General features: G+C 37.6%; 1 protein-coding gene and 1 pseudogene across 6 annotated transcripts in view; one reads left to right on the top strand and one right to left on the bottom strand.

The window, feature by feature from the left end:
- The window catches only part of ALMS1 (ALMS1 centrosome and basal body associated protein), a 315,125-nt gene that overhangs the window by 113,379 nt on the left and 178,925 nt on the right, over window positions 1–22,821 (bottom strand). For all 6 annotated transcript variants that reach the window (XR_011646196.1, XM_058278920.1, XM_058278919.1 and 3 more), the window contains 2 exons: window positions 8,745–8,986; window positions 581–706 (listed from right to left, as the gene is read on the bottom strand). Coding sequence is in view for 5 of the 6 variants with exons in the window: in XM_058278920.1 (XP_058134903.1) it covers window positions 581–706; window positions 8,745–8,986 (368 nt within the window). In the remaining variant the exon portion in view is untranslated. The remainder of the gene's footprint in view (window positions 1–580; window positions 707–8,744; window positions 8,987–22,821) is intronic.
- Window positions 781–2,906, top strand: LOC139436802 (four and a half LIM domains protein 1 pseudogene; annotated as a pseudogene).

Below are 22,821 nucleotides of genomic sequence, written 5' to 3'. Positions count from 1 at the left end.
ATCTTATTTTGAGATTTGAGAAGTTATACAGAGTCAAGAGCAACTCATGTTCCCTTAGTAAGTGTGGTTATTTAAGAAAATAAAAATACCATTTTTCTTTTAAAATAAATAAAAAATACCTAGTTTTATTAAGCTGTTAGATCAAAATCATAAGTATTTATAAACTAATGACTTAGTAACTGTTTGAAAAAATAATATATATAAATATCTGTTGTTCAGATATAACAACTTAATAAGCACACCTATTAGATATTTCCTTTTGGTCCAGGAATGGCAAGAAAACAATCACTGAGAAATGAAAGATACTGTGGGCCAAGAAAACTTGAAAACTTTTGTATAAGATGGAGTCCACTAACCCAAACAAATGACTATCTATACAATTTTCTTTATCAAATATTGAAAACTTATGTGTACATAAATCTGATCAAATAACCCATCTATCTGAAGCAGATATTGAGGCATGAACAGCTCCATATTTTATTGAAAGATTAAATTATACCAAACTTGTAATTCCAGAATCAACCAATCAATAAAAACATGATTTCATAAAGTAAAGTTTTGAATAATTTCTGCATAATACCTGAGTGAGAGCTTTCAACAGTGGTGTCTGATTTGGCATCCAGAAATTGAGGAATTTTTCTTAATTGTGGAACATAGTACATCTCTGTACCTCCAGAAGGCTTATATGGCAAAAGCAAAGGCTGGGCTAAGGAAACAGAGATCAGAACAATTAATAAGAAAATATTTTTCAGTCCATTCAACAAATCTTAAGTGTCTACTATGTTCCAGGTACTGCTCAAGATTACTGGAACATATCAGTAAATTATCTCTGCATAAATGAGGAACTAGCATTCTAGAGGGTGATATATGGTAAACAATTAACATAATAAATTATCTAGTATTTAAATAAATTATAAGTGATATGGAAAAAAACAATTAGAAACAGATGGGGGAAGCTAGGTGTACAAGGGGAATTAGGGCAGGATGCAGTTTTTTAATAAAACTTTGTTAAAGTATATCACTGTGCAAGAAGGATACGGTTTTAAACAGGGCGGTCAGGGTCTGTTTCATTGCGAGATGAGTTTTTAGTAATCTTTTATATACATTGCTCTAGCCAAAAAAAATTTATTTTATATTGAACCTGGTCAATTTTAACCTCTACTATTGGTCTTATGATCTTAATTCTGTCTCCGGAGCCATAGAAAATTAATTCCATGTGACAGATCTTTAATACAAAGTTCCTAAAGTTTTCATTAAAAAAGTATTAAATTCTCAGTATTAGGAAAACATATAAAAGCGAAAAAGAAAATCCTAGCACTCAGAGATGACTGTTATTAACATTTTAATATATTTCCTTTCAGACTTTTCTGTTTCTTAGTTGTATATATGGTATATTTAATTTGGGGGCTTTTTGTTTTTTTTTTAAGATTTATTTTATTTATTTATCACCACCCCTACCACCACCACTTCATTGTTTGCACTCACTATCTGTTCTCTGTGTCTGCTTGTCTTTTTTTTAAGGAGGCAATGGGAACCAAACCAGGACCTCCCATGTGGGAAGAAGGTACCCTATTGCTTGAGCCACTTCTGCTCCCTGCTTGTTGTCTCTCATTTTGTTTCCTCCTAGCCTCCTCTTATTGTGTCAGTTCACCACACTAGCCCATCATATCAGCTTGCTGTCTTGCTTGCCTTCTTTAGTAGGCACCAGGAACTGAACCTGGGCCCTCCTATTTGGTAGGCAGGTGCCCAACAGCTTAAACCACAACTGCTTTCCTAGTATGTACAATCTGAAATTCAGCTTTTTTTTTTTTTAAAGATTTATTTATTTAATTCCCCCCCTTCCCCTGGTTGTCTGTTCTCTGTGTCTATTTGCTGCGTCTTGTTTCTTTGTCTGCTTCTGTTGTCATCAGCGGCACGGTAAGTGTGGGCGGCACCATTCCTGGGCAGGCTGCATTTTCTTTCGCGCTGGGCGGCTCTCCTTACGGGTGCACTCCTTGCGCGTGGGGCTCCCCTATGCGGGGGACACGCCTGTGTGGCGCGGCACTCCTTATGCGCATCAGCACTGCGCATGGGCCAGCTCCACATGGGTCAAGGAGGCCCGGGGTTTGAACCGCGGACCTCCCATGTGGTAGACGGACGCCCTAACCACTGGGCCAAGTCCGTTTCCCTGAAATTCAGCTTTTCTACTTTATATCTGCAATAAAATAGTCATGCTATTTCCTTTTTTTCTTTACAATTTTAAGGCTGTACAAATGATTACCTAAATGCCATTAATACTTCTAATATTGAAAATTTAGGTTGATTTCAATTTTTCAAATATAAAGAATTCTGTGAATAAAGATTTTCCTGTTTATAGCATATCCACTCTTCCCCTGCCACCCCATCTTAGTAAAATTCTGATTACACTATAAAGTCAATTACTGGAGGAGATCAAAATGTGGAGTACCAGGGGACCGTCTGGCACAAAGACTGCTTCATGTGCAGCTACTACAAGCTTCTTCCTCATAGGAGAGGAGGACTTCTACTGTCTGACCTAAGGTCAAATTTGCCAAGTACTGTGTGACAAGGAACAAGGCCATCACTTCTGGAGGAAATACTTACCAGGATCAGCCCTGGCACAGCGAGTGCTTTGTGTGTGTTATCCGCTCTAAGAAGCAGGCTGAGCAATTTTGCACTGCTGTGGAGGCTCAGTATTACTGCTTGGATTGCAACAAGAACTTTGTGGCCAAGAAGTGTGCTGAATGGAAGATCTCTATCACTGGATTTGGTAAAGCTCCACTATGGTGGTCTATGAAAGACAATTCTGGCATGATTACTGCAGCTACTATTCCAGGAATCTGGCCAACAAATGCTTTGTTTTCCATGAGGAGCCAATGTACTGCCCTGACTGTACCAAACAGCAGTAAACTGAAAGAGTACCTGTCCTGTAAAATGGAATTTGATTCTTGTTCTTTGTGTCCTCTCTGCCCTGTACCATCCATAGTGAAAGGGTGGTATTTCATCTCTTCAAAATTTCTCTGTCTTTGCTCCTGTTTTACAATATTATTCCTAAAAGGGCATGACTTTCCAGAAAATTAACTTGAACTTAGATACTGATTCTAAACTGACCTTGTTCTGTACTGACGTTTAATTTCTCTGTGTGGTATATTCTCTGAGTATTCTGACTTTTCAAGCGTGGAACATCCAAGTGATTTGGAAAGGATAGGCTGATCTGAGAAAATGAACCTGTTTCAGATGGACATGATCACAACAAATCCTTTTGGAAGCTTAACTAAATGAACCCTGCTGTCCTTTTCATGTATTTAAAAAAAAATTAATACTTTTTTTGTTTGACCTCATAGCAACATAGTTTGAGTTTTGAAACTTGCATGAAGAGGTTTTATTTTGGCCCCCCTCAAAACTGAGATGCATCCCACAGAAGTAACTGTAAAACTCTAGAGGAATAGCTGAGCAGGCTGCCAGAGTGATCACTGACAGGACATGGCAAAGAAGCAGTGAGTTGGATCCTTTATAAGACAACAGTTGTCTGCTCTTCGTTCACATGTTAATTAAGGTGGACCGTAGAGTCCCTTTGCTTGTGATTTCTAGGATTTTTCTTCAGTAGCTTAGCTGGAACTCTGGAGGAGTGGGGAGGTCACCGTCCTCACAGGTAGAACCAAATTTCCACCTACTGTTTATGAGAAATGCAGGACCACCAACTTACTGTATTCTACATGATTATGTTATCCAGTATTAATCAGACAATATCAACAGTAAATGTGTAGTAACAATACATATTAACATTGTTAGAAGTGGTTAGAGAAGCTGATGCCTCATTTCTACATTTTGTCCTTACCTATTATCATATAACTTTTCAATGTATCCTTATAGAAAAAAAGCAATATGTAAATTTTAAAAAACACACAAAATCTTTCCTAATGGGGGTAAATGGAATCTCACTGTCTAAATTTGTACTTATTTGACTATTATAGAGGTTGGACCTTTTTTTATATACTATCTATGTTGCCCTTTTAGTAAAGCAACTGTTTATGCCCTTTGCCCATTTAGTGGAATATTGGTGCTAAACTGCTAAATGTTCTCTGGTGTCCTTTCTTTCCTTCTTTCTATTAGTAACAGAACTCCACAATCTTTAGATGGGCACATAGCCACCAATCTGTTTTTATTTCCTAACATCCCTTACAGTCATGCATGGACATGTGACTAAGTTTGGGCCTGTGGTATGTACGCAACAGCAATGGATACAACTCCCTGGCATTCATTGAGCCCTCCACTCCCACTCGCACTTCCTAGGGACTGGAAACCATGATGACTACAGTAGCCACTCTGGAACCAGAGATGGAAGCCACATTATAAAGAAGTCAGAGCAACCAGACATGAAACAGAACTACCTGCTGTAGATCATCTATCTATACTTTGGAGTTTTGGTGATGGAATAGTTTATTCTATACCCCCAAAACAAATTCAGTAAGAAATCAGTCAATTAGTTTAAATTTACCAGGGCCATCCCTTGCTATCTATTTGACCTTGGAAAAAATTAACCTTTTTTTGGCTTCAGATTCTTCACCTGCAAAATGGGCATGATAATAATACTTAACTTTTAGGATTGTTGTAAAAATGTAAATGGATTTAAAAATTTAAAGTGCATCAAACAGTAATTTTGATATGTATTAAGAGGCAAAGTGCCGAATTTTTCCAACCCTCCTTTCTCCTAATAAGGAAGCAATTTATTCTAATCACACTTAGATAATCCTTATTTTTCTTCATTGTGATACCTCCTTTATCACAGATTAACTCAAGTACAACAGGGATCATTTCTGTGCTTTCTATTCTATTACATTAATGTATTTATATATATTTGGGCTAGTTATTACTCTAAATCTGGCTGCTGCTAAAATTGGTCTTCCCCATTAGTCTCCTTTTTTCAAATTGTTATTCTTCCTGATGAATGTAGGATCATTAAATAAGTTCAGAAGAATTTTTCACTAAAATTTTGAGCAGAATTTGTTAGTGTATAATTTAGAAGTGTAATTTAGGGACAAATCACATTTGTATCCTTTTCTCAATTTAGACAAGTTTTCTTCTTCTATCCCTGCAAAAAGGATTAGCATTTACTTCATGTAGGTCCTATAAAATTCTTGCTTAGGTTATTCCTGAATATTTTATGGGGTTGTATTGCCCCTAGGAATAGAATTTTGAAGATAATAATTATTTCTCCTAGCAAAACACTTCTAGCTCCTTCAATTTACCCTTGTTGACCATGGTTTTCTCTCACACCCTGTTACCACCTCTAGAGACTCCTAGTTGCCCATGGCCAGTTTATAAAAATAAAAATATTCCATGTCTGTTAGTTCCTGTTGTAGAATGAGGCCTCCTTCATTATTAAAACTTTTGTTACTTAGATTTGTGTTTCATTCTTCTGGCTTATTTTGGCACCCCTCTTCCAACCAAAGAACTTATTTTACAGTGAAGAAAAGGAGACAAAACGTCAATGCCTAAGGGTATTCACTGCTTTTATCACATGCATTATCACCCAAAAGTATGCTAAACTTACTAAACTTTTTTTTTAAAGTGAGTTACTAAAAAATGTTATGGCATAAGCAGGGGGCCACCACTTTCTGATGCTGGAATGCTATCTTACAGAATATGGCATATGCTCTGAACCATATATGATACTTGCCTATCCCACAGACAGAATGCACGCATTTGGAAACATAGGTAGAAGCTAATAAACAACTTTTAGAATCTTCTGCTTTCAATCTATGTGACTCTGAGCTTTGTTAGATGAAGGAGTTTTGAAACTAGAGACTGACACCACTTCCGTTAGGAGACAGGAGTCTTCTAGCCATTTTACATGCTTCATATCACTGAAGTGACACATAGAAAAGGATGTCACAGTATTGACTGGAACTATGATTACCTGAACTATTCGGGAGAAATAAAATTATCTTAATGAAAAGAGGTCAGTAGGCATATGGCTAACCACTAGGGACTGACCATGCCTGGTGAAAGTTAACAAAAAATTACTCTAACTCTATATATGTGAGGCTACCATACAGTCTCAGACTACTTATAGGAATATTATTACTCCACAAGGCCAAAAAAACCTAAACCAGTGAGATGCTGGATGAAGTCAAGGGGAGCAAAAAGCCTCCCACTTCAATTTGGTCAAGGCTGTCATCATTATTGTTAGATTAATGATGTATTAATTTTCTTTCTCTACCAGTGTATATAAAGTTTGCTAAGTGTAGGTAAATTCACCATTTAGTCCAGAGGTTGCAGTAAGAAAGTAACAACAACTGGGAAGATTTATAATGGACCCAGAGGAGGAGAAGCATCACAGGGAGAAGAAAAATTCCGAGACAGATGAATGGCTTTTTGAAGTTATCAACAACTTTTGTTTGGATTAAGCAGTGTTCAGGTTACTTTGGAGTGCCTGTCTAAGGGGGAACAAATGACTATAAATGACAACAACAAAATCCCTTGAAAATAGAACAAAACATAAAGTTTATAACTTTGAATTTGTTCGGAGTGGTGACTATATAGTCAAGTGTTTTACTATAACACTCTTTGTACTTTAAAATTTTTCATACAAACCCTGCCCCCAACCAAATTAATCCCTTAAAGAAGTCCTTTCTCTTAAGTTCCGGAATGTAATGGTAAAACAATTAATCGTGGCCCCTCTATCAACAGATATGTTTGGTATATATAATATCCTTCACAGTTGGGTTTCCCCTCTTGTGCTTCTGCTACTGTCATGAGAACAATATACCCCAGGTAGCTATTGCCTTTTAGCTTCTTCTCAGAATGAGGCATGTGGAAAAGACCCCAACCATTCCTGCAGCCTGGAGCCAAGCCCAGCTAACCTCCAACTGACCCACAAACCAGTGAGTGAGAAACACGAATGTCTGTTGTTATGAGACACTATGATTTTTGAGATGGTTTGCTATGCAGTATCATTTGTGTCACTAGCTAACTGACACATGAAGGTGTTCTTTGTGATCATTTATTAACCTGTACTTTTGGTTTGTATACATGCATTTCACAATAAAAATCAGTATGAACATTTTAACTTATACATGCACTTATTTAAATTAAATTCAATACACTTTGAACACTGAACCAAGAAATTTTCTTTACATTTAGGCATCTCCTATTTATGTCTGCAGATTGATAGGTTTTTGTAGAAGAAAATTTAAAATATATTTTGCATAGGTTTGTGTAAAACATTACTTTAAAATTAATAATTTCAAGTTACTATCTTCATTTGGAGAAGATGGGAATTTAATTTGTTATTTGAATGAAAAGGAAAATAACTTCCTCTAATTCTAGATGTTATAAAATATAAACACTATCAAAATATCACTAAAACTACAGGATATAAAACACTCTAATTGTAGATCTTACGGTAGCCAGCTGTTCACCAAAATCCATGCCTTCTTCCTTCTGGAAAACACAAACTATATTCCCAGCCAGTGGAAAGTAACTTGGGTCACTGTTGAATAATAAAGAATTTGACTAGCCTTTGTTTCCAGTTCCTTGGAGATACCAGCTAAATCCTTGGACTTTTTCAACTGACAAGAATGTCTTTGATATTCATGATGCCCTGCCCACCCCCCACACCTGTTCTTTTTTGTTATTGAGATGGTTCAGGGTAGAGCCTGCCAAGCTAGTAGTCCGAGGGTGGGGGCTAGCCACACCATGAGACCAACCATGGGATTAGAGTCAGAGGGCTGGGGTTTGGCTTCAGGGAACTGGGGGGGGGGTGGTGGTGGTGAGGGACTAGAGACTGAGTTCAACCACTGATTACAGCAACCACACCCACATAATGAAACCTCAATAAAACTCTGGACACTGAGGCTGGACGCTCAGGGGATCATCCCCAGTTGGTAAAACACATTACTGAGTTGAGAGGGTGATGTATCCTGATTTTGTAGGAAGAGGACACTGGCAGTTTTGCTTTTGAGACCTCATCTTATGTATCCCTTTCTTTGGCACCATCTTATTTGTATCCTTTTCGCTATAATAAAACTTAATGGTAAGTACAGAGCTTTCCTGACTTCTATGAGTCATTCTAACAAATTGTCAGACCTGAGGGGGTAGTGGAAACATGTGAATTTGTAGTCAGTTGGTCGAAAGTGAGTGTGATCCTGGTTACCCCCAGAATCTGTGGGTGGTGTCTAAAGTGAAGGCAGTCTAGAAGAGGACAGTGCTTTGAACCTAGAGTATCTTCTAGGTACTTAGTGCCAGAATTGTGGTACAGCTACCTCCAGGCCTGGTCCACAAAAACCTCACACATGTGTTCTTCCATGCTCTTAATTTTGGGTTCCATATTTTAAAGATGGTAGGGCCAAAGACAACCTGGGTCCCTGGTGACTGTTTTAGGAATGAGAAATAAACTGCTATTGTGATTATGCTAGGATGTATTTTTGCATCTATTTATCATAGCACCTAGCATTACTATAACAACATCACAAATAATTTATCTGCCTACTTCTATAGTTTTTATGAGTAGCTTGCATTATTATTACAAGTACCATGAGATGAAAATATAATTTAAAAATAATTTAACTGCAACATAGCTATGTAAATAGCAGATACATAGAGTTATACTAGACCCTATGCTTAAATTAAAATTAGGTTTTCTGACTTCAGAAAGCCACAAAAATCTAATAAATTACAAAATCTGGAGATAATTACATATAAAAGCTGGTAATCTGAACTACAATAAAATTACAGTCTCTTACCATCTGTGCCATGAGAAAGAGCAATCTGTTGGACTGAAGATGATGAAGCAAACTTGACAGGAACTCTGTAAACCTTCCGGGTAAAGGGCCCTGGAATTTCATGTCCACGATCTTCAGCATTAATAAAAATCTCAGATGAAAACGTGGTCTTTTCTGGACTTTCTGTTGTAATCTGAGTGACTGCATCTGATAATAATTTTCCAGAGAAGGCAGAAAATAGGGTCTTACTCTCCTCTGGTGGCCTGAATGTAAAAGAGAAAGGACGCAACAGGTCACATCCTTGGTCTATCAAATATCGTGTTCTCTCCAAAAGTGGCTTCAAGGAATACTTAAGTAGCTACAATGGATATTTTATGGCAAAACAGCAAACTCAATCTAAGACACTTCATACACACTCTTGGCTTTCTGTCTTTAGATATTTATTACAGTTCGACTGTGCATAAATTTACTTTTATTTTTAAACCATATTAAAATTTGAATTTAGAATGCTAATATGTAATTTAGCTGAGGAAAGAGTACTTATGAATTGAAATGAAAATATATTCATTTATTTTTTTAAATTATTGGAAGTCCATTATAAATGAATGGACTATGCTAAAGCATAGAGTGCACACAAAAAAATAAGAAATAGAGCCTTCTCTCAAGGAGTTCACATGCCAGTAGGGGAACAAGAGATCATCAAGGTTATAGTAAGCACATAGATTTAAAACTATAAAGTATCCAAAACAAAATGGATTACTTAAATCATTGAATACATACATAATTGGGGAGATGAGACAAATCGTGTTTACAGAAAAATTCCAAATACCATATGCAGACACCATTCGCCCTCTAACTTCCTGAGAAGGTGGAGGTGAAGCTATTTCCCCCTTGCAACCCCATCCCGTAAGTATGGGCTGTAATTAGAGACAAAGAATAGAGTTTAAAATAAGAAAAAAGGTAATTTTACAGTGGATAAACCTGGCAAACTCTGTCTTATGCAAGTGATTAAAGTTAACATCACTAGTGAGGACATGTGAATATCATGTACAGCCAATTTTAATGTAAAGAGAAGGGTACTTTATCTTTATGGTACTCTTCCAAAACCTGTAACTGCAGTCTAATCATAAGGACAAAAAAATCAGACAAACCCAAACCAAATTGAGGAATATTCTACAGAATATGTGACTTTAAAATGTTAAGGTCATGAAAAACAAGGAAAGAATGAGAAACTATCAGAGATCAGGAGAGACTAAGGAGACATGACAAGTAAATGCAACATAGTACTCTAGATTGGATCCTGGAACAAGAAAAGGACATTAATGGAAAAACTGGTTAGAAAAAAAAATTCTGTAGTTCAGTTAATATTATTGTATAAATGTGGTTTTTTTGTCATGTAAGATGTTAACAAGAGAAAGTGAGTGAGGGTATATGGGAACTCCATGTTCATAACCTTTCTGTAAATCTAAAATTATTTTAAATATAAACTTTATTTTTAAAAATGGAGTAATAGTGTATTATGTTAGAGTAATAGTTATATTACAAAAACAGAAGGACTTGTAAATCTCCACCTTCTGCCAATCATGTGTTAATTGAAAAGGACAATTATGAGAACAGAAATAATATGCCAATCTTCCTTAAGAACACAGATGCAAAAATCCTAAATGTTAGCAAACCAATCTTTTGTGCCACCTCAGCTCCCTGGTCTGCTGCATCTCTCTTTTTCTTTCCTCTGTGTCTCTTTTTGTTGCATCATCTTGCTGCACCAGCACTCCACATGAGCCAGCACACCTGTGCAGGCCAGCTTGCCTTTCATCAGGAAGCCCTAGGAACTGAACCCTGGACCTCCCATATGGTAGACAGGAGCCCAATTGCTTGAGCCACATCTGTTTCCCAGACATTTCTTGATGAAGATGTCAAGGTGGCTAATAAGCACATGAAAAGATGCTCAATATTATTAACCATTAGAGAGGTACAAATCAAAACCATGAGTAGATGCTGCCTCATATGCCCCAGAATAGCTATGATTTAAAAAGCAGAAATAACAAGTGCTAGCAAGGAGGCAGAGAATAGCTTGATGGGTCATAAATAAGTTAAATGTGGAGTCACCATATGACCCAGCAATCAGAATTCTAGGTATTTACCCAAAAGAATTGAAACCAGGGACTTGGGACAGATATTTGTTCATAGTAGCTTCTTTCATGGTGGCCAGGAGGTGGAAGCAACCCAAGAGTCCATCAGCAGGTGAAGAGACAGGCTAAATATATGTACAATGGAATACTATTCAGCCATAAAAAGGAATGAAATTCTGATGCATACTGCTCCATGGAAAAATCCTGAAGTTCAGGTTGAATGAAACAAGTCAGACACAAAGGGACAGATATTGTATGATTCCACTTATATGAAATAGCTAGAGTACGCAAATGTACAGAGACAGGGAGTAGACTACAGTTTACCAGGCAGGGTTGGAGGGGAAAGGGGAAGTTAACACATAATGGGTGTAGGATTTCTGTTTGGAATGATGCGACAGCTCTGGTAACAGGTGGGGGTGATTAATCACACTGTGTGATTAATCTCACTAATTTGTATAATTGGGAATGGTGAAATGGGAAAGCTCATTTTGTATCTATTTCCATAATTAGAAAAAAAGAGAGAAAGGGAATAAAGAGACAATAACAACTAAAGCAATACATGATCCCAGAATGGAACTTCTAATGAAGAAGAAAATGCCCAAAAGGATATTATTGGAACATACAAAAAAATTGGGGTATAGGATGTAAGCGTTATGTCAATGTTACATTTCTTGAACTTGATTAACTGTATCTCAGGTGGTTAAATAAGTGAATATCCTTGTTCTTAGGAAAGGTACGTGTATGTGGAAGTATAAAATGTCCAAGGAGCATACTATAAACAACCTACTCTCAAATGTTTAGATACTTGATAACTAGAAAGACAGAAGAATAGATAAAATGATATGGCAGATGTGGGAAAATGTAAAAAGTTGGGGAATGTGGATTTCTGGTTGGGGAAATGTTATAGTTCTCTCTGTATGGGTTTGTAGTATTTTTGCAACTGTCATATAAATTTGAAATTATTGCAAAATTAAAAATTAAAAAACTTAATTGAAATGATTCATCATATCAAAAGAATAAAACAGAAAACACATATGATCATTTCCATATAGGTAGAAAAGTATTTTATAAAATTTTAAAATTATGCATGTTAAGAAGTCAAAGCAAAGGAAAACTACAAAAAAAGTCATATATTCATTTAGGGCAACTATCATATTTAATAGTGAAATGCTGACAGTGTTTCCTGTAAGATTAAGAACAAAGAAAGAATGCCAAATCTTATCACTTCTATTCAACAGCTAAGTAAAGGTCTTAATTGGTATTAGTAGTAAGGCAGGAAAAAAAATGAGGTATAAGAAAAAAAGTAGTATATTGTTACTTTTCATAGATGACATAGAAAATCCAAAAAGATTTATAGATAACTTATTAGAATATAAGTTTAGAAAAGTTAACAGGTATGAGATCAAATTTTAAAAATTCCGTTACATTTTTCTGTATCAGAATATTAAAATCTAGAAACTATGCCATATACAATATTATCTAAAATATCAAATATCCAATAATAAAATACCAAAAGGTACAGGAACTCTAAGGAGAAAATGATACTACAGTATGGAGAGAAGTTAAATGATTTAAATAGGACTTCCACAGGTAGGATGTAGTACATTCTACTGGTTATCAATCCTGTGTTAAACGAAATCAAATAAATTACAAAAATGATAGTTTATAAACACGAAACTAAACAAAAACAAACCAAAAAAAAAATCCCAACACCCAGAAGTATGGAAGCAATCAAACAATATGCCAGATAAAGGGCATTTTAATGATTCTAAGCAGGGGCTAAAAATTGAGCTTGGTATAGGTAGACTGACACCACTAAGGAAAGAAAAGTCATCAGAGCTCTTGATGAACTTATGGGCTGGCAAGATGGACTGGAATCTAGTAGAAGTACAAATGACTAGACGATTTCTCCCATAGGACATTTCCTGAGTGTTGAAATGGTACAGGAGGCTGAGGCAGAAAAGGGGAGTAAAATCTCCTGCACAGTCAATCACGGCCCTAAAGGAGTCCAAGTTCCCCTGGACGAAGGGGCCTTAAGCAAACACATATCAGGTCTTCCACTGAAGATATCTGCCAGATTTTGAAGCCTAGGAGGGGTACTCCCAAGAAGGGGGAATAGGTCAGACAAATAGTGAAATCACTTGTAATTTCTGGGTACGTAGAAGATAAATTTCTGGCAGTGGACTTGGCCCAGTGGTTAGGGCGTCCGTCTACCACATGGGAGGTCTGTGGTTCAAACCCTGGGCTTACTTGACCCCCGTGGAGCTGGCCCATACACAGTGCTGATGTGCACAAAGAGTGCCCTGCCATGCAGGGGTGTCCCCACCGTAGAGGTGTCCCCCACGTAGGGAAGCCCCACGTGCAAGGAGCGCGCCCCTTAAGGAGAGCCGCCCAATGCGAAAGAAAGTGCAGCCTGCCCAGAAATGGTGCCGCCTACACGGAAAGCTGACACAATAAGATGATGCAGCAAAAAGAAACACAGATTCCCGTGCCGCTGACAACAACAGAAGTGGACAAAAAAGAAGACGCAGCAAATAGACACAGAGAACATACAACCAGGGTGGGGGGGTGGGGAAGGGGAGCAAAATAAATAAATCTTTTTTAAAAAAAAGAAGATAAATTTCCATTAGGAAAGTTTAACTGCAACTAATACATGATTGGTCTTCCCTTTCAACGTTTGCAACACTAGAAAGTTGCAAGGGCTGGGAGTCCAGAGACCTAATATAAACATCTGAAAGTTAGAATTGAATGTTCTACTATTTAATTACTAAAGAATCAAAGATCGGTCAGGCTGTAGAGCAAAATCCAGGAAGGCCGTGTTCAAAGAACTAGGACAAACCATAGGTGCAATGGGTCACCAGAACCTTCAACTCAGGTCTTTCTCAGTTAAATTTCTGAAATGATTCAGATGATCAGCCATTTTATCTGATTTACAGAGAAAAGGGCAAACCCTCTCTGGTGGAAAGTAATATGATCTTTAGATTCAATGATTCTTTAATTTCACATGATAAAAATTATAAAATATATAAAGCAATAAAAAGTAACCAAAAACTGAGAGAAATAATAGACAAGAAAAAGAACTCACAGGTTTAGAAACCAGACTTAGCAGAAAAGGGCTTTAAAGATAAAACTATTATTAGTAGAGCAAAAGATGGGGGACTGTGGATAAAAAGAGGGACAGCCTCAACAGAAAATTGGAATTTAAAAAACCAAATGAATATTTTATAATGTAAAAAATACATGATTAGAAATAAATTGATTTGATTGTTTTCAGAATAAAATGGAAATAGAAAACGGGATGAGTAAACTCAAAGAAAGATAAAAAACCACCAAATGAAAAGGATAAAGAATGGAATAAGTAGACAAGAGCATAATAAACTCAAGGGACTCAGTATTCTAATCTAATCTATGTGTAATTTCGTTTCTGGGAGAAAAGAAAACATTACACAGAAGCAAAATTTGAAGAGCTAACGGAAAAGAATTTTCCAAACAGATAAAAGGTTTCCCAGGCTGGCTGCCTACCACCTAGTGCCAGACCATCTAGGTAGAGAGGTGTGTCCTGGTGCCAAGGAACCTGCCTACCCGCAACTTCTACTTCCTGAGAGCCAAACTCTGCTGTGTCCTGTGCATCTGTACCTCCAAACTCTACCCTCAAAGGTTGTGTACATCTAGGATGATCCCAGTTTTGGTATTTAGCTCTAGTCAGCAAAGGACACAATATGTGGAAAATGCATGAAGTACAACACGGGAAACTATATCTCCTCAGAGTAGAGGGCACTGTTTGTAAAGCTGCTGTCAAAGACCTTTTACATTGTCTTGTCAAAAAAACCATGAAAATCCACTAAGTTAAAGACCCCAGTTACCACAAATGAATGCAAAGAAAAACCACTCCTTGGAACCTCAGAGCCAAACTGCCAAAAACCTAAGAGAGAAAATATTAGAAGCAGGCCAGAAAGAAAAAAAAAAGATTGTTAACTGGTCAAAGCAACAATAATAAAGTTTTGTAGGGATTTATAAAATGTTGAACAGAAATATAAGACAACAAAAGCACAAATAGTAGGAGGGAGTAAAAAGGGTTAAATTGTTTCTAAGTTTCTTCATTGTAAATAAAGTACTGATTTGAGGTAAACAGTAAAGTCAAGGGAGCATATTATAATCTCTAGGATAATCAGTAAAAGGCTGATAGAAAAAAGTAGAATAAAAAAGCCAATAAAGATAACATAAAATAAAAATAATTGATCAATTTTAAATAATACAGGACAATGGATAAAAAACAGCAAACGTAAAATCAATTAGCTCAATAATTATATTAAATGTAAATGGACTAAATCCCCCAATTAAAAGACAGTGATTAAGAGACAATATAAAACAAGATTAAGATCCAACTATGTTATTTACAGAAGGCACACTTAAAATATAAGGTCATAGATAGGCTGAATAGAAAAAGATATACCATACAATAAAAAATAAGCTTCCCTTTTTCTTTTCCCTCCCCTGACTTTAGATTTTCCACTTCCTGAACAATCTTAAAACCATCAGGTGGGCAGAAGAAACTAGGCATTGTTGGGGGGTAAGGCAACAATAGGCTAGGACATGAGGAGGGTGCCTATGTAAAGGAGTATCTTAGCAGAGGATATCAAAATCCAAACAGGGTAAGGAGAATATCTCTGTGAAGGTACTGCCTGATATGCAATTATCAGATACTGAGCAGTATGAGATGGGCTTTCATGGAGGGGCAGGTTCAGCCTAGCCTGGGGAGTCAGAGCACAGTAGAGTGATGAGGCAGCCTAACATGGAATGGCAGAGCTAGATTAGAGTAAAGAACATATCTACATACAGATGCAGTCTGATTTGGGAGGTAAGAGCCCCTGCAGAATGAGAAGGGTATCATACAGCGCTAGGAGGTGGTGAGTCAGAGGTCAAGCAGGTTGAGAAGTGCACCCACTATATGGGGGGAGAGGAGACAGCCCACCTGGAGTGTCAGAGTCCAAGCAAGATGAGAAAGATGTACATGGCGGGGGGGCATTGAGTGAAGGGTGTTAGAGCCTATGTGGGAGAGCAAGTATGTCCATTTGAAGGAGAGGTGAGTAGTATGAAGGAGGTAAGTCAGAGGTAAGTGTTCATGTTGAGGGGTGGCCTAGCATGCAGTGTCAAAAGCAAAGTGGGGGGCGGGAAGCAGATGTGGCTCAAGTGATAGAGCTTTGCCTACTATATGGGAGGATCTGGGTTTGATCCCTGGGGCCTCCTGGTGAAAAAGAAGAAGAGAAAGTGTGTCCACGCAGCTAGCCAGTGCCTGTGCAGGTGCCCATGTGGTGATCCAATGCCCGCACAAGTGCCCGGAGGGTGAGCCAGTACCTGCGCAAATGAGTCATGCAGCAAGATGATGACACAACAAAAGAAAGACAAGTGGAGAGTCAGGGTGAAATGCAGCAGAAATCAGGAACTAAGGTAGCGCAATTGGTGGGGAACCTCTGTCCTCATCAGGAGTCTCCAGGATCGAATCCTGGTAAATCCTAGAGGAGAGAAAATGAGAAAAGAAGACAACACAGACAGGAAAAACAGCAGGGCAGGAGAAAAAAAAACAACAAAGTGGGGGGAGTGGATGTGGCTCAAGTGATTGGGTGCCTGCCTCCCACATGGGAGGTCCTGGGCTTGGTTCCTGGTGCCTCCTAAAGGCAAATAACAAACAAAACAAACAAACAAACAAACAACGAGACAACAAGCAAAAACAAAAAACCCCAGCAGGGAGTGGATGTGGCTCAAGGGGTTGGGCATCCGACTCCCACATGGGAGGTCCCGGGTTCAGTTCCAGGTGCCTCCTAAAAAGAAAACAAACAGACAATGAGTAGAAAACAACAAAACAAGCAAACACATGAGGGAATCATCTCAGGGGGGAAATAAAAAACAAAGCAAAGTTTGTGAGGGGGTGATCCAAACAAGGAAGTAGTCTGAATATAGAGTCAGAGTCCAAGTAAAAGTAAAGGTCGCCCTAACTGGTGGAGAGTGGCAGCAGAGAAGGGAGATTAGTTACATATTGGAAGACTGACCAAATAAATATATTAATATTAGAAGTGAGGTAGCTCAATATTGGACAAGGGAGTTACAAATACAGAAAGAGAAAAAAGTAGAATGAACTTGTAGATTTGCATGTTTCAGTGGGAACTTCTGTTTTTCAATAAGTATACCTTTAAATGAGTGTATGTATTTATATATATCCACAGAGAGAACTGGAAAAAGAGACATCACAATAGTAAGGTGCACCCTTAGTACATGATAGGGATATGTAAGAAGGAAATACAAGTCAGTATGAAGGGAGCTGTCAGTAGCCACCCAGTGACATTTTAAGCATCAAAATTAATTACAACAGTAATACTGGATATAATAAGCATGATTTTGTACAGATATGAATATTTGTAAATCTGATACCAAAAAAAGACTTGTATCCAGAATATATAAAAATCCTTTAAATCCAAGAGTAAAAAACAAAAACAAAAACAAAAAACAATCCAAATAGACAATGAGCAAAAACCCTGAACTGACACGTCACCAAACCAAATACAGATATGGCAAATAAGCACGTAAAAAATGTTCCACATCAGTAGCCCCTGGGAAATGCAAATTAAAATGACAATAAGATACTATTACATACCTTTAAAAATGGCTAAAAAAAAACCTGACAGTACCTAATGCTTGTGAGAATATAGAGCAATTAGATCTCTCATATATTCCTAGAAAAAATGTAAAAAGGTATAACATGCTGAAAAATAATTTGGCAGTTTCTTATAACATTAAACATATATGCCCAGCAATCACCTTCCTGTGCATTTATCCTGGAGCAATGTTTCTCAACCTTGCTGACATTAAGAAGCAAATAATTCTTTGTTGTAGGACATTCTAGGATGTCTAGCAGTGTTCCCTGGGCTCTACCCACTAGACGCTAGTAGTAATCCCACCCCCTTAGTTGTGACAGTCAAATATATCTTCAGGATATTGCCAAATGTCCCTCCCAGCGGCAGGGAGTGGGGAGGCAAAATCACCCCTGGTTAAGAATCACTGTACAAGAGAAAAATGCATGTTCATACAAAAACAATTACCACATGAATGTTCACAGGAACTTTATTACTCATAGACCCAAATTGCAAAGGATCCAAATGTCCTTTGATGGTTGAAAGCATAAACAAACTGTAGCACATCCATACAATGGATATTACAAAGTAATAAAAAAAAAAAACTACTGATGCACAGAACACCTTGAATGTTGGAAGTCATTATATTGAGTAAAGAGCCAATCTCAAGGATCACATGCTATATGATTCCATTTATATAACATTCTCAAAATGACAAAATTATACAGATTAGTGAATAAAAAGTCAATAAAGAGAATAAATAGAATACTAAAAATATACTTTATTAATACAAAAGGAAGGTAGCAATGAAGGAACAAAAACAGATGGGATAAATAGAAAAATGCAATATGGTAGATTTAAACCAAATATTATCAATCCAATAAGAACTCTTTCGGAAAACAAAAAAGTAAGCATTTTCTTTTTTTTTAGGCCAGCATAACTCTGATAGGGCACCAATGTTAGTAAATTGAATTCAGCAATATATTACAAGGACAATATATCATGATTAAGTGGGGCTTACCCCAATAATGCAAAATAATTTAACATTCACAATCTAATCAATGTAATTCACCACTGTGGTAGTTTGAAATTATTTTATGAATCCCCAAAAGGGAAAGATCATATTTGAGTGAGCTGATCCATTCCTGTGGGTGTGAGACTCTTTCACTAGAACCCAGGTTGAGTCTCTGCCCACTTGCTCGTCTGATAAAAACGGAGGCACAGAGAGAAAAACACACAAAGAAAAAGGAAGCCACCATATTTGATCCTGCTATATGAGAGAAAAGAGAGGCCCAAAGAGTTAAGGCCCAAGGAGAGATGAGCCATATGCATGATTGCTTGCAGCTGAACTCAGGAAGGAAGCTGAGCAGCTGAGCCTGGGAGAGGAAGTCCAGTAAGAGACATGCCTTATGCCTGGCTGCTCACAGCTGAGTTTCAGAGATGGTAAAGCCCAGAGGGGAAGGCAGAGACCTAGGCAGAGATTGGCTGACATCTTGCTTCACCATATGGCAGGTGGCTTTGGTGAAAAAGCACCTCTTATGGCACCTTGAGTTAGACTTTTCAGACCTTGGAACTGTAAGTTTTTACCCCAAATAAATCCCCATTATAAAAACTAATCCATTTCTGGTACTTTGCTTTTGCAGCCATTTGGCAAACTAAAACAATCACTTTAATAGGAAAAAAGAGAAAAATGCATATGACCATCAAAAGAGCAGGAAAAGTATTTAACAAAATCCAACAGCCACTCATAATAAAAACACATGGAAAACTAAGAACACATGAGGACACCCCCAATCTAATAAAGGGCATCTAAGAAAAACCTATAGGTAAAAACCAAACAATGATGAAACACTAAATTTTCGGCCCCCTCCAAAAGATGGGGAGCATGGCAAGAAGTTTCCTCTTATTACTTCTATTTGTTAAATTGAATGTCTTAGCCAGTGCCTTAGGCAAGAAAAAGAAATAACAGGCATGAAGACTGGAATGGAGCAAGTAAAACTGTCCTGCTTCCTGGCAACATGACTGTTAAATCATAATGAATCTATGTATCTATCAAAACCAAAAAACTATCAGAATTAACAACTCATTTAGCAAGAATGCAGGATATAAGGTCAATTCACAAAAACAAATGTATTTGTAATAACGTCTGACTCCATGTTTTTCTTTTTTTTTAAAGAAGGTATGGGGGATTGAGCCCAGGTCCTGGTACATGGGAAGCAGGTGTTCAACCACTGAGTTACATCTGCACTCCAATGAGAGTTGTTTTTTGTTTTGTTTTGTTTTAGGAGGTACCAGGGCTCGAACCAGGGACCTTGTACATGGAAAGCAAGTGCTCAACCACTTGAGCTACATCTGTTCCCCATCCCATTTTTTTGATGTTTGACAGGTGACAGCTTTTAAGCCTCATCCCTCTGACCTTCTGACCCATCCTTCTGACCCAGTTAATATTCTGAATTAACTTTAATGTCTGCTGAAATGCACCAAGTAGTAAATCTTCATGCCTTTTATCACTACTGAGGCTCAAATTATCATTATACCTGGGGATTCCACTAAATTTAAACAAAACAAGGTACTTTCCTAAGTCTTGGGGGGGGGGTCACTGAACCCAGAGATGAAAAAGGTACACCTCAACTTAACCATATGAACTATTGCCTTACCTAATTAAACTCCCCTATGGTCAAAGGACCTATGTCCTAAAACACTGCACACTGGGCATGGATGCTCTGACCCAATAAATAATACATTAAAGTAAAATTAACCCTTTGGCACTCACAAGTTGGCTTGACAAAAGGGAACCCCATGGACCATCACCCCAGTTAAAACAGTTGATATGGCCCAACATAAATTAAAACACAGCTGTGAAAGACTGAAACTCATTATATAAGAGGTATTTAGACAAGGGGTGATCATCCTCACTGCTTCTCCATTTAGAAGTACAATTTTGTCTGTTCTTAAACATGGAAAGAATGAATGATGTCTAATGGTGTCTCATACTGCATCACAATGTTGTGGCACCACACATTAAGGCCCCCATACCTAATATTACTGACTCTATCCAAACAGCAACTGCTAAATGTTCCACTACTACAGATTTCACTAATATATTCTGTTCAGTGCCTATTTCAACAGTCTCTCAAATTCACTTTCCCTTCACCTCCGAAGGGACAAATTAAATGTACTGGGCTACCTATGGGAGTGCCTCAAAAGCCTTGCCATTTCACATCAATGCTGAGATGAGACATTGGAATTGTATGACGAAGAATTTAAAGCAGTCATTACCAAATCTCCAACAGGTAAAGATGGACACTCGAGACAAATGGAAAGACAAAGTCTCAGCAAAGAAAAAGAAGACACTGTAGAAATTTTAGAAGTGAAAAATGCAATAACTGAAATAAAGAACTCACTGGATGGACTTAATAGCAGAATAGAAATGACAGAGGAAGAGTCACTGAATTCTAAGATAGATCAATAGAAATTATTCGGTCTGAACAGCAAGGAGAAAATATATTAAACAAAAAACAAAAATAGATTTGGGAAGTGGACTTGGCCCAGTGGTTAGAGAGTCCGTCTACCACATGGGAGGTCTGCGGTTCAAACCCTGGGCCTTCCTGACCTGTGTGGAGCTGGCCCATGCACACTGCTGATGCGCGCAAGGAGTGCCATGCATGCAGGAGTGTCCCATGCGCAAGGAGTGCGCCCCATAAGGAGAGCCGCCCAGCGTGAAAGAAAGGGCAGCCTGCCTAAGAATGGTGCCGCCCACACAGAGAGCTGACACAAGATGACGCAACAAAAAGAAGCACATATTCCTGTGCCGCTGACAAGAGAAGCAGACAAAGAAGACCACGCAGCAAATAGACACAGAGAACAGACAACCACGGTGGGGGTGTCGGGGTGGAAGGGGAGAGAAATAAATAAATAAATCCTAAAAAAAAAAATTTGTGTCATCAGAGTCTCAGGAGAGGAGAATGTGTGTCGTAGAAAATATATCTGAAGAAATAACAGCTAAAAACTCTCCCAAATTGGATGAAAGATATAAATGTATAGATTTAAAAAGTTCAGTGAATCCAAACAAGATAAACCCAAAGAAATTCATGCTTAGAGATATATCATAAACTTCTGAAAACTAACAAGAAAAATAAAAAATATAAAGCAACCAGAGAAAAATGACACATTACTCATAACTTACAAGGGAACAATGCCAGAAACCATGTAGCTCAGAAGGAAGAACATTTTAAAAGTATTGCAGTAAAATAACTGTCAACTGCAAATATACAAACCACATAAGAAAAAAAAAAAACAATTAACTGGACTATCAAAACTGACAAACTTTTGTTCTGCAAAAGACTATTAAATGGATGAAGAAACAAACCACAGGTTGTGAGAAAATCCTATATGCAAATCACATCTTTGACAAAGGACTTATATCCAGAATATATTAAGAACTTTCAAAACTCAATAGTAAGTAAAAAGCATGGGAAGCAGATGAGGCGCAAGCAGCTGGGCACCCGCCTACCACACAGGAGGGCCCAGGTTCAGTTCCTAGTGCCTCCTAAAGAAGTTGAGCAAGATAGCGAGCTGACGTGACGAGCTCACCATGGAAGGCTGATACAACAAGACGACACAACAAGGAAACACAATGAGGAAAACACAACAAGAGGCACAACAAGCAGGAAGCGGATGTGGCTGAAGTTCCCTTGTGGCTCCCACACAGGAGGTCCTGGGTTTGGCTCCTGGTGCCTCCTAAAAAGAAGATAAGCAGACACAGACAGCAGACAGCATGTGCAAAACAATGGAGTTGGGGGTGGGTGGGAGGTGAATAAAATAAATCTTTAAAAAAATAATAAAAATAAAAACAAATTTTAAAAAACATTTCACCGAAGAGGACAGTAAATAAGCACATGAAAGGGTGTTCCACATAATTAGCCATTACAAATTAGAACCATTATGAGATACCATGCTGCTCTTATTAAGATGGCTAAAATATTATACACTAACAATACAACATTTCAGCAAGAATGTGGAATAACTGAACTCTCATACATTGCTAGGGGGAGTGCAAAATGAAACAGTCACTTTGGATAACATTTTAGCAAGTACCTATAAACTTATACATACACCTACCATATAAGATAGCAATCCTCTCTTGGGTATTTATCCTAAAGAAGTAAAACTCTGTATACAAATGTTTATAGCAGCTCAAATCATAAGTGCCCCAAAATGGAACAACCCAAATATCTTTGAATGGGTCAACTTATAAAACTGTGGTAATTTGTAAAATGGAATACTATTTAACAATAAAAGGAGCAAACTACTGATTTACGTAACAAAATAGATGAATCT

Source organism: Dasypus novemcinctus, chromosome 17 (assembly GCF_030445035.2).
Source record: "Dasypus novemcinctus isolate mDasNov1 chromosome 17, mDasNov1.1.hap2, whole genome shotgun sequence".
Classification (NCBI taxonomy): Eukaryota; Metazoa; Chordata; class Mammalia; order Cingulata; family Dasypodidae; genus Dasypus; species Dasypus novemcinctus.
Note: the sequence above shows the minus strand (reverse complement) of the source record. Positions and strands in the feature narration are given on the sequence as shown.